Genomic DNA, 13,619 nt, shown 5'->3' with positions numbered 1-13,619 from the left:
AGCAGAATTACAAGAGCGCAGCTGACTGAAGGGAACCAAACATGTGAACTATAAAGCAGCAAATGGGCCCTATAGACTTCCATGGGTTAGATGGTGATTGCAACCCCTCTTTACTCAAAGAAGGAAAATGGGCAGTCTTTGTTGTCAGTTAGGAATTGACAAATCAGTGTTTGGATGGGAGAGATACCTGTTGTATCGAAACAGATGAAGAACGAATGAATGGCTTTATTAGTTACCTAATGATGCAGTACTTTATTTGTTTGATTATGAAAATGTAAGTCTTGGTGTTATGTTTCAAACTAGAATGACACCTGGAGAACACAGACCCCTGCCAATGTCAAAGGTGCATTCACAAGCTGCTTGGATGGTCTCATATCTGAGTCAGGGAGGTTGTTCTAACCACTTCAGTGTGTTTGTCGCAAAAACATTGGTGGCTAAAAAGAAATTGAGTTGTATTTTTATTACCCAGAGCTTCAAAACAACACTTTAAAAAATATCCTTGGTCTGGCTTTAGGGGCCGTTCAAGGAAACTTCCCCAGACAGGAACACCTTTTTACTGTTATCCCAGCACCACATGAATGCAAAAGCAATACTATATCTTCCAATGTTCACAAAAATGATACATAAATTGTTTAAGATCATTCCGGCCAAGTTTCATGAAAATTGGGACAGTAGTTTTCAATAATTCTGCTGAATGACATTCCGAAAAATAAAACAGCCAGGACTAGATAATAATGTAATTTGTTGCCATTAATGTATAAAATGCGGCCTCTTAAATCTCCACCCAGTCGACCATTGGCCTTCTCACAGTAGGAGATGGCTTATAGAACAGACTGTGGTTTAGGACACTCCACATCAGTATCTCCACTGAAGCCTGGACCCATGACAGCACAGGTAAACATTGATGTGCACACAAACACACGCACAAACTTAGCCAACATATACACACGATCACCTGCTATCGCGCTAATGTTTAGCAGACCTGAGCAGGGAGATGCAGTCTTAGTGGAATGTCAGAGAGGCTGACAGTGCCCAGAGACATGTAGTTATCTGGTGGAGGAGGGATCAAGTTCTTAACCTCTTCTTTGACCTACTGGTAAGAACAACAAGCAGCCCCTGATCTCTGTGGCATGCCGCCTCAAGACCCCGTGTCTCTGCGTGCATGCGTGTGTGGATTTGTGATGGGTCAAGAGAAAGGGAGTGTGCCTTTACAAGCAAGCATTTAAGTATACTGTAGGCACTTCATCGTAGAGAAGGCGCATGCTTGACTTGAGGCACGGAGAAGCTTTGTCTCCAGAAAGTCTGTCTAAAATACATGTTCCTAAAATCTTCAAACTTTTTTTTTTTTTACAACTGAACTTCAAGCCAGTTTCTACAACAATCTGTGAAGACACACATTGCAGTTTATCTGTTGCCATGCAACACATCTAACTAAACATTAGTGATAAACTATGATACTTCCAACACCAGAGCAATATAAACCAGGCTTCAATTTGATGTAATGTTTATCATTTAGGCAGTTTTTTTTTATTAGCAACCATGCGACTCTCACTCACAACAACACACACACACACACACAACAAAAACAAGCTGCCGTTTTGCACAGCAGCACAATCCTTTACTGTGAGAGGCTTTTAATGGCCTTTCCAGATTGGGCCCTAATTAGCTGTTAATCATCTAGGGCTCATAACCGGAGTAGAGACAGCAGGCATGTGTGTATTTGTAAGTGCGTGCGCATTTGCGTGTGTTTGCGTGTTCTCTCCTGCTGTCTATCCTTGTGTTGCGAGGCCATTAGCAGCAGACAAGCTAAAGAGAGCCAAACAGCCCATTAACTCCTTCAGTCTTCCTCTCTTCTCTGCCACGCTCATCTCTCTCCCAACAGTACCACAGTTGCCAGCTGACACCCTCTAATGCCAGCTATCTGTCATGACCAGAGACCTGTCCACCCACACATGCCTCCCTCTACCTCGTCCTCTGCCCATTTATCCCTTTTTTTTCTTGTCCACCCTCCTGTGCTCTGGCTCTCTGATTTGGTCTTTAAATGTTCGGTAGTACTGTACGACTGGTTCTTTAAGAGATAAAATGTATACCGACAATGTACTGATCAAAACCTCTTTAAGAGATAATCCAAAGGCTGTTTTGCACTACAAATGTACAACATTAATATTAAGAATATATGTTATTGTCTGACCACCATTGACATTTGGAGCCAACATCTTGCAGAAGTGGATCAATATGATGTGAATAATTGTACTATCTATTACTACAAATAAAATACAGTTTGTGATTCACAGTCTCCGTATAAAAGACCGTGATACTCTTTCTTTAACTGAGCTTGTTATGTTGCTCTGCTACACCTGCCTGCTGGGCTTGGCTGCACACTGAATCAATATCTCAATTTGCACGAAGTACAGAAAGAAACCGCAGACTGCAATTGTATCAGCCTGAAAGCAGTAACTAGCAGGTAGCTGTGCATGAGTGTGGGCCATTTGGATAAGTCTAAATTGCGTCTGCAGTGCTAAATTGGGCACAAAGGAAAGAACCAGAGGAAACCAAGGGAGCAGGAGTAGATGAGTCTGCCGCACTTAAACTGGCAATGAAAAGCCGCTTTGTGCTTGCAGGAGCCCAAAGCACATTAACTCACAGATGCTGGTACAGTTAGTTTCTTCTGTGGTACAGTTTTGACATATTTTTTGTGTTAAGTATACAATAACATTATCCAAATTATGAATATTCTTACGGTGGGTATGTTCTAAGTTGGTTTATTAAACCATTCTTACATTGGAGAGCAGTATTGATGGTAGATCAGTCCAAAGGAAAAAATGCTAACAATGTAATAAACTGTTAATTGGCCTTCTCACTGATTGATTGATCATATTATTTTTTGTTTCATAATTACATTTTCAATAAAAGAAATTGAAAAATGCCCAATCAAACTTCTTGAATTCTTTAGCCAATATTTTCACATTACTTATGTCTGACCTACTATTCAGATCACACACTGCAGTGCAGTACATCTTCATATAAGTAAATGACTTAAACAATTGATAAATGTATCGTTACATGACAACAATCATGTCTCCAAGTTTGACAAATGATAATAATTATTATAAGGTATATTCTTTAATCAGCACAAATTAAGTTCCATACGGGAAAACAACATGCCGCCTCAAGAACATTTGTTCCCTTATAAATCCACCTTGGCCTAGAGCATGCTGACAGCCAAAGAGGGAGAAGTGTGTGATTAATGATAGGGTCCTGGTCATATCAGCAGGCTGGTTAACAGAGCCACCGCAGGACTGCACAGGTCACAGAGCACCCCCAGCCTCATCAGCACCCATTACCAATGTGGGCACATCGCACAGGAAGCTACATCTGTTTTACCCCAACACTTTACAGAGAGGGAATGCGGTCTGTGAGATGATTACAAATCGAGCCAGCTGAGGACTTTTAAAGCATTGAAAATACAGGCATAATTATTTGCATTATTACCTATGTATGTACTGTAATGTGAATTCATGTGATTTCATTTGATTTTATTCTAGCCTATGTATCCATGAAACAGATTTGCATTTACAAGGACATCATTGAACATCAGTTAAACTCTGCATTAAGTCAAAAAGTTTTAAGGTTGAAATCTAAAAGTACCAAAGTCATACTACTCTGGAAACACACAACAGAAATAATAAATCTATCTTGTGTTTGCTGACCTTCTAGAGCAGATCAAGGTAATCTGATATAAAGAGTTACCGTAGTGTCACAGCCGTGTTGTGGTGTGTGTGTGTGTGTGTGTGTGTGTGTGTGTGTGTGTGTGTGTGTGTGTGTGTGTGTGTGTGTGTGTGTGTGTGTGTGTGTGTGTGTGTGTGTGTGTGTGTGTGAAGTAGAGAGAACATCTACAATGAAAATATGATAGCAAGTTTGACAACATCCGACATGCATATACACTGAATATCTCTGCTTTGGGCCGAGCAGGCGGAAGGGGAGATCAGAAACAGGATACTGCATCATCTCTGCACACCAACACGGTTGAAATCTCACACACGAACGTGCAGCATGTGTGTGTGAACAGAGAGGGAGCAGAAAGAGAGATGGCGAGGTGGATAGGGAGAGGAGGTGAGGTGATGTTGGATCACTTTGCCGACACAGCAATGTGAGAGCTGAGGCATGTCGGAGGAGCGGGAGGCTCAGGTAACAGGAAGAACTGTGAGATGATCAGGAAATAACACTGTCTCTTTGAATTAGCAATTCCAGCCAAAATAGGAGGGGCAGAAACTTCTGGCAGGACTTCAGTTCGTCTGGGTTATGAGACATATGAGACAGATATGTGCGTGTATGTTTACAATGTGTCTCAACGATTCGTAGTAATATCGTTTTTGATACATATGAATTCTTAATATTTAAAACGTCATGACACTACATGATACTCGTTTAATAGCTGTGCTTTCTCGCTCTTTCGCACACACACACTCTGTGCAACTTCAAGAGTATTTCCTTTTCATCAATGTAAAAACGATTTAATTATTGTTAATGTTTTCCACACTCATTCTGCTGTTCTCTGGAGCTAGCCAAGAGAAGAAAAGTTGTTATTATATCTATCTTTTTATAAAAAACTGTAGGCCTACTACGTTCCTGAGCTAAGATTTGTGCTAAGATTTATTATCAAAGTCAGAAATGTCTGTGTTGTGACAGTAACAACCTTTTAATATTACAACAAAATATCAATCTTGACCACAACAATAATGTTACACTTTATATTATTATATAATATGTATTATACATGTATATATTGCTATGTGTGTTTCTTACCAGGCGATTGTTGCGCACAAACTCCTCCGGGCTCTTGGCCCAAGGTGGCAGCTCCACATCAGAGACCATGGCGCCTTCCTCCATCACTCCCAGGTTGTAACTGTTGGCGTTGACAAACATCTCGGGGAGGTAGTAAAACTCTGGGATCAGCTCCTGCGTTGATATAGCACAGAGACACATTTAAAATAATGCTGACTGTAGTGTGTTTCTTAAACAGAAGGCACAGAGAAATGACATACCAGCCGGATTAAAAAGGGTCAGATTTAGAAAGGTGTGATCTGAATATGTCCAATTAAGGAGTGCTGAAGTAGAATAAGACCCCAAAAAAGTATAAGTCAAATACAAACAGACGGGCAGGCCTTTATAAACCCGGTTCAGAGTGGATTTAGAAATGGCTTTGTGTGTATATCTGTTACAACAGTTACACAGTGGAGTTTTCTAAATTGTACAATTATTCATGGTAATTACATTTCTGACTGCTGCACGCATTTGTGCTTTGGGCTCTATAGAAGATGTCAAAAACCTCTGAGCATGCACTTGGTTGTGGTTTTTCTCTACTCTTTGTCTGTATCTAAGCAGCAGTCATTTTTTTTCTTTCTGCCTTCCCCCTGATTCCACAAAAAAGAAACAGACGGTACCCGCCAAATTCTTTCCTAACTATGATGATTTTATTTGGCTGTCCCAAACAACAGAAAGTATTTTCAAACTGGCGGATAGTGAAGAGAAATGTAGTTATGACATGAGATGTAACCCCATATGTTTAGTCATCCGTCATTCTCAACAAAGCAGAACTTACCACAATGAGTGTAAACATTGCACTTCAGTTTGAGCTTAAAAATGTATCTAGATAAATTCATACTACCCTCTAGGCCTAAACTGTACGAAACTTCTGGGTATGTGTACATCTTTCTGATTATAAAACAATAGACTAGGATGTCAGAATCCTTGGCTTCTTCATGTAAATAGTAAAAACAAAAAAGCAGATCATAACATTTACATTGTGTTGTACTTACATTTATAGTTTTTAATATATATCATAATATGTATTTTTTTAACATATATCATAATATGTATTTTTTTAACATATATCATAATATGTATTTTTTTAACAACGTTCTTTAACAAATAACATTTATGCAAAGAAAAAAATCAAAATTGCAGTTAAATACGGTTGAATAAAACCCTTATATCTTGCAGTAATTCATGGCATGATTAATTGATCTTTTATTTCTTCAAAATACAGACAAATTGAGAACATATCTTTTAGAAATGTGTTGACTGTGAAGAAAGTTCTGTGACCACAAATGCGGACTGTCAAAAAAAGCAGAGCTATCAATTTGTTGAAAGTCTGATATCCGGGATAATCAGACTAACACCAGCCCTGAGCTAACATGCTGTAGTCTACAGCTTGCTAATACTTAGCGTAACAGGTTCAAGCATTTTGAATAAAACAGAATTTCAAGAACTAGGTCAGAGGCAACCTGATCTCTAAAAATAATAAGAGAAAACTCAAGCGTGAACATTACCCTTTTTTGAGATTAGCTGTACAAAACATCCACCTTTCATCAATGGGGTGAAAAGACCCAATCAAATGAGCAAGCAAACACACAGGTTTAAAACAACACAGCACTTCCTCACTTCTGAAATCTCTTCACTCCACAAAACCCGACCTAAACTAAAAGGTCAACCTCTTAACGAGGCCTCCTGCTCACCCAGGTTCACTGGCTGCAGCCTGCTGTAAATTTTACACACACACACACACACACACACACACACACACACACACACACACACACACAACACACACACACACACACACACACACACACACACATCAACACACACACACACACACACACCACACACACACACACACACAAACACACACCACACAAACACACAGCACCACACACACGACACACACACACACACACACACACACACACACACACACACACACACACACACACACCACACACACACACCACACATATCACACACACACACACACACACCACACTCCACACACACACACACACACAATCACACACACACACACACACACACACACACACACACACACACACCCACACCCTTGAGGGCTTCACTCCCCAACACTCTAGCTGGGCTTGCATGGACCATGATGTGCAGTGGCCCCTGTGCTCCTGCCTGGTCAGAGGCCAGCCCCTCTGATCCCCAATCCTGTCCTGTCATGGGTCACTGGAAGGGGCTCTGGCCCCTGGCATCCTTGCTACACTTCCACTGTTGCTACCACATCTAACCCCTCTTCTCCTCTCTCTCCCCCTCTGATGGCCTTTGGGCTGAGGCTAGGGGTCAAGGGATTGGGGACTGGAGGTCAGGCTAGCGTCACCCAGGCTAGAGACACATTGAATCTGGGTGTTGTAACCTATTATCACCCCTTCTTTACTAGTGGGGTATGAAAACACTGGGGCTGTTTGCCCTCTGGCAGGGACAGAGGGTTGCTATCAATGGCTCAAATGCTAAAGCTAAATGGTGTACTTAGCATACTAAATTGATACATCTTGTCCCTAATTCCTCTTTTGCCCAGTACATGAATGTGTTCATCCAAGTGGATAAAGTCGACGGGCTCTCATTCAAAAAATGCAAAAATGTCAAACTGAACAAGGAAACAAAGTGATGTGGTCCAGATTTCCCTTTATTTTGATCTGAGGTTGAGCTCTCACAGTTTGATCCACATTGACAGGTCTAGACCGAGAGAGCAAACGAGGGCTCTTGTTGGGCTTTCGCAATCAAGCATTGGCCAGCTACGTAGTAACACAATCCATATGTTTTATCGGCGGGATGTGAGGGGGGTGGTAAACGCAATCAAGCGTCAAAACCCCCAACACCACCTCTGTTCCCCCATCCAGTGACCCAGTGCCAGGAGACCAGGCCAAACTCAGCTTTGACATAGAATGTCTGACTGTAGTCGTAAATGTTTTAGGAGTGCAGTTAAAAGTGTGCACTGGGGGTTCGAAAGGCCCTCAGTATGAGAATGACCTGTGCTGTTGCGGGGCACATCCAACAGCTCAGCAGAGTTTGGGGGCCCAATGGGAACGGATTCAAGTCCAGGTTATAGCTGGCTGAATCTGAGACAGACGGCTGGGACAGATGAGGATTAGTCTTGCGCTTTGATCAGAAGACCAGGAAGCTTTCATTGCATAGGAACAATGATTGGTAGTGACTGGACATTACTCTTTTGAAACCTTTTCTTCTTTGTCTGTAAGGACGCTGGATGGGGATTTATTCTGCTGGAGAACCCAGTCCTTTATCTCTTCTAAACTTCAACCAGGAATGTATTTTCACATCATATGCGTAATGTGCATCAGTGTGTACACTACCTTAACATCAGAGGTGTCTCTCTGGCAGTTCCTCCATGCCCGGGCGACTGAGGAGAAGGTGCGGTCAGCATGGTCAAACTTTCCTCCTTGGAAGTTTAGGAAGAATGTGGTAAAGGGTTCCTGTTGATAAGAAAAAAAACATGCTTCAATTTCATCACTGAATTCTGTTGCTTTAATTGGCAACAACTAGTGTGGTTGGAATTGAATCCCTAGCTGCGCAATAAAACGTAGTAAAAGTCTCTGCTGTGGTTCAATACAGCACTAAATCAACAGATTTCAACATAAATCTACTCCTTATACACTCCATTGAACAAACTGGAATACAAAAATGAACAAGTGAATAACAATAATCCCAGTGAGCTACTGAAGCCAATACACTTGTGCTACTGATGCTTTTCTAATCATGTATAATCTTGTTAGGAGAGATCAATAGCTGTCTCTCTGATGCAACAGCCCCCAAGTGACATGGACACAATATGCTGGGCCATAGTTACAAACCAATACTGTAGATAGCTAATTAAAGTCCAGTCTGAAATGAATTATGCTTCATTTGCTTAAGAAGTGTATAGGGTTAACCACACTGTATCTCATCCTGCAGTTAAATAAGCCGAACAGGAGTAAACAGACTATAACATTTCACAAATAAACACAAAAGACACGCAAATAGTTTACATTTATTGCACAAACTGTTTTTAGTTACAGTGTGATGTTAGGTTTGATCTTTAAGAGAGTTATAAGTGAGGGTTTCTGGTAAAGTGGCTTTAGAGTAAGCCCACTAATGATGTGCGGGGATCAATGAGGTAACTCCACTGGGAGTCCCTGAGACAGTGAGCTACTGGGACAATAACAGCAGAAAACGGCACGTTGGAGAAACTTAGTAACCTCCCTCTCCCTCGAGTGCAGTATGGAAAGATTAATGGCATCCATTCAACAAAAGGTTCTGAAAGAAAGCCACCGGTGCGAAATGTACACAGCATATACTCCTTCAAAACATATCAAATCACATACTATACTACCTGGTATGCTTCAAATATGTTAATACTTTTCTTAAGGGAAAAATAAATGTCATGGCACATATTTAATGGCAATGTTTTTGATGTTTTCTTATTATTATACAGCAACGATATCAGTCAAATAAATTGAATGCAGCAATAAATGAGGGACAATATGCATGTGATGCAATATTTAGCATACATATACTCTCATTTTGAAGCAAATACATGTCTTTCTAGGAAGTAGGTGCCTAATTAAGAATACATTCAATGATACTCCAAAAAGAAACAATAGATATAAGTGTATAAAGATAGTTTGAAAAATAAGTTGGCTTTGCATTACTATACTATCCTAGGCAACAAATATGCATACATATAACTTTTTGAATGCATATCATTGTTACAAACTTTTGTGATCAACTTTTAATGGAAATTGTCACATGAACATTTTTGTACAAGAGGTACCGTATAGAAGATTTATTTGCCAAACAAACCACATTTAACACAAACTATATAAATATCACCAACTAATAAAAACAACCAAACACTGGATAATATCTGTGCATTTTAAGTAACAGAATATATCTGTGCAAATGAGCTGGGATTCTAAAATAAACAATGAGGATATGCCAAGCCTTTACAGTGGATGCCCATGCTTTTTAATGAGAGAAATCACTAAAATCACTAAAAACGATTCAACCACGAGTGTATTGTAGTTTTCTTGGCAGCAATTCAGCAATTAATCTTAAGGGCTGCATATCATAAACCTTTTTGTCATTTTTATAAAGCTGTAGTAAAAGCAAATATGAAAAACTATCCTGCCAAATATGTGAAATCACTTAAGAATTATGTATTTTTTTTATAGACATTGCACTTACGATACGCAGTAGCCACATCATGGTGAAGCTGGAGGTGGAATAGTGGGTGCCATAGTGGAACTTCGGCACCTGATCATCCTCCCAGGACTCGTATCGGTCTGAGAAGAAGGCTGCTCTCTTGGGGTTCAGAGCACCAATGGGCTATGGAGAGATACACAAAACACATTTTCAGGTATGTTAAAAGTGAAAAACAACCTGCAACATCCTTTGATTGCTGCTTTGCATGAAAACAGACAAAACACAGGGGCATTCTTAGAAAGGGAAAGCTTACTGTGAATACATTCAGGGACTTCTCTCTACAGTTGCAAGGCAAATGAAGCTAGTAACCTTTGTGCAATTTCAAATGAATATTAGATGATGTTTCCCTTCAGACGGAGATCAATCCTTTCCCACAGAGTGGTTTTTAGAGTCTGTGAAACAGAGCCCCTGCAGCTGTAGTCTGTCAGACAAAACTAATGCGCTCCAATGAAAGAGTGCCTACCAGGAATATCAATAGCAAGGCCGCAGGTTCCTTTAATTTATACTTGTATTAATCTGTAACTAATACACTGGTCTCTATCCCTATTTGCAGTTTAGTAAAAAAAATGGTTAAGTTGCATTAATTTTCCATCGCTCTACAAAAACCAATAACCCTGTGCTGCTGGGCTATTATTTAAATAGTCATTTATAGAAATCCCTTTCAGGCTGGTTCAATTTGTATTAGTCTTCCGTTGGCTATACCTCATTCCCTCAAACCCCCCTTCATCTCTTTCTCTCTCTCACACACACAGAGCGGATCAATGGTAATGGAATGATGGCCTTTTGAGGAGGAGGGCCTATAGGGCGTGGATCAATTGGATCTCTTTCATATCATAGGGTGCCTGTCACAGCGGGACTCATGCAAGGGCGAGGCATAGATATTGATCTGTGCTACTGCTACTGTTTTGTGTGGGTGTAATGGGGCATGTTGTGTTCATGTATTTGTGTAAAGGGGGAGTGAGGCACACAGGATTGGTGCAGAATCGGTTGCTTGTTCGATTTGGTGTGTGCCGTGCATATATTTGGTAAATGTGTAAATAGTCTTCCTGGTTGTGTGAGGATTTACACAGCAAAAAGCCTCGTGCCACCACACTGTGCAGCTCTGTGTTGACAGTGATACACTGTGGGCTTCCTCAGGGCCACTGGGGGTGGGTGAGTACACACTGTGAATTATACATCAGGCCCATTGCTCTGATTTATAGCCCTAATAACAGTCGGCTCATTAAAAAAAGAAAAGGGAGAGGAGGCATATAAAATAAAAAAAGACTGAAAGTGCCACAGTGACAGAGCGAGAGGGAGAATTGTGTGTGAGTGCATGTGGGGGCTGCTGGTTTGCGCGAGCCCGACATTGTTTACTGCTGTAAATTACTGTGGGGCGAGTCTTCAGCTTACAGTAGCTCCAACAGAGCCGCGGTGACGGCGCCGTACATCAGAGCGGAGCGCCCGGCACTGTGCTGATGGAGAGCCTGCTGCCGCCCCGCCACAGATTGGCCTAATATGTCGTGGCAAAGAATAGCGCTCTGATGAGGACTCAGACAAATGAACCAATCTCGTAGTTTTAATTAGACTAGAGAGAAAGCGGAGGAACGAAGATGTGCTGGCGCTTTGAAGGGGAAAACATCAGAGAATTCATCTTGGAATTGTCCTAATCAGTTCTTCATCAGCAGTGGAGATGGAGACTGTGTTAGAGCCATTTAAAGATAGTGTGAGAACAATTTCAGAAACAAATAATTACAGTTACTAAAACTACAAGGGTAAACCTTTAAATAAAAATGTACTGCATATCCATGTCACATCCATGTCCAGTGTCACAGAAAAATGTAACTGATATGACATTATTCATAAATCTCCACCCTATCTCTAAGGCTCTGTATCGTGAATGTGTTCAATAAGTCAACTTGGCAGCCTCCCTAATTATTCTCAGGTTGAGATCACAAATAAAATATGCATGTGGGAAAACACTGCCTGACGAAACAAGGATCTTCCTGAGAACTATTACACGAACATTATCCAGTGCTGCTTTGCTTTTAAAACAATAATGGGTGACCGGTGATGAAGTATAATGGCTTAGCGGCGATTTGAGCATCACTTGGGCTTTGAGTCGTAAATCAAAAGAGCCTTTTGAAAGCAGTGTTTATGTATAATGTCCTATTTAAACAGTGAAAATGGTGTGGAGGGCCTGGGGGATAAACATATGGGGCGCGTATGGTGAAATCAATACACCATTAGCTGATGTGGCTTTGAGTAGTAGGTAATAGCACAAAGGTACCGGGAACGCTCAATAAATCCTCACTATTTCTGTTGCTATGTAGATGTAGTCAACATAACCTCTGGCTGGGAGGCTAAACAGTTCCTTTGATAGTTTGTTGTGGGTTATTAAAAGCTGTAAAACAACAAGAATGACTATGCTTTTGCCTTCAGTGCAATTGTTTGACCCCCATTGACCAATTATAATCATTCTAAAAGATATCTTTATGTAGGACAAGTGCATTTTTGTGGAGAAATGTGTGCAGAACTGGGGTGCAAGGAGAGTTACACCACTCCAGAAGCAGTCAGTTCTAGTGTGTGCTTATCGTGACTACAATGTTATCTCGGGGGTCGACGTTTGATGTCAGGTTGAGGTTAGAGTTTATGATAAGAAAGTCCCTGGGGTCAGAATGGCTCTGGCAGCAGGGAACATAAATTCTGTGTGGCCTCTGTTGTAGTGGGGATGATGACAGTGTGTGACACGCACACTCACACACACACACACACACACACACACGTTCATGGCAATTTGGCTTCTCAATGTCACTGGAGGCTTCTCAGATGACCTGTTTCTATATGAGACAACCAACCAACGTGACATAAGGGGGGGGGGATAAGAGAGATGTGGATGTGAGAAAGAAAGACAGTGAGACAGAGAAAGAAAACGATAAAGAGGAAACAAAGCAGGATGAAGAGGAGAAACTAAGTGAGTGGTGAATGATGAAGACAAACAGCAACAGAGAAGGTCAGAAAACATTACAATGCAAAGAGAAGAAACACGAAGCACAAATGATTGTGGATGCAGAATGGAGGGGTGGGGGTTGATTTGGGGCGCTGTGCAGTGCTGCTTGCCCTTTTCCAGACACTGCAGTCTGCCACGGTCCAGTGGTCATACACTGATATCACACGCGTGTCAACAACATGAATAAAGCAGATGTAATAAAGATTGGCCCCACTCCCTTCCCTCCTTCTCTCTCTCTCTGCTGCTTCTCTGGGGGGGGGGAAGAACAAGGACGGCAATGATGTTGTTGTTGTTCTTCTTCTCCTCCTTCTTTTGCTCTCAGATGTACTTTCTGTTTCTCCTCCTTCCATCCATCTACCCTTCATTCACCAAGTCCCCGGGGCATGGAGGAAGAGCTGTCCAAACTCCAGGCAGTGCAAAGGAGAAATGCGGGAGGCAGAAACGAGCTTGGGAACTGAAAGAGGGCTGTATGATTGTGTGTATGTGTGAGTCTCTGTGTGTGTTTGTCTATGCGTGAGGGAGGTGGTGGTGGGGGGAGTTCAACTGTCACATTTCAGCCTACTGGGCAACATGA

General features: G+C 41.4%; 1 protein-coding gene across 3 annotated transcripts in view; it reads right to left on the bottom strand.

The window, feature by feature from the left end:
• Positions 1-13,619, bottom strand: part of lrba (LPS responsive beige-like anchor protein) — a 185,632-nt gene that overhangs the window by 35,298 nt on the left and 136,715 nt on the right. For all 3 annotated transcript variants that reach the window (XM_034130210.1, XM_034130213.1, XM_034130211.1), the window contains 3 exons: positions 10,039-10,179; positions 8,169-8,288; positions 4,807-4,959 (listed from right to left, as the gene is read on the bottom strand). In XM_034130210.1, the coding sequence (XP_033986101.1) occupies positions 4,807-4,959; positions 8,169-8,288; positions 10,039-10,179 (414 nt within the window). The remainder of the gene's footprint in view (positions 1-4,806; positions 4,960-8,168; positions 8,289-10,038; positions 10,180-13,619) is intronic.

The sequence above is a fragment of the Trematomus bernacchii genome, unplaced genomic scaffold (assembly GCF_902827165.1).
Source record: "Trematomus bernacchii unplaced genomic scaffold, fTreBer1.1, whole genome shotgun sequence".
Lineage (NCBI taxonomy): Eukaryota > Metazoa > Chordata > Actinopteri > Perciformes > Nototheniidae > Trematomus > Trematomus bernacchii.
This window is presented reverse-complemented; position numbering and strand designations above follow the sequence as displayed.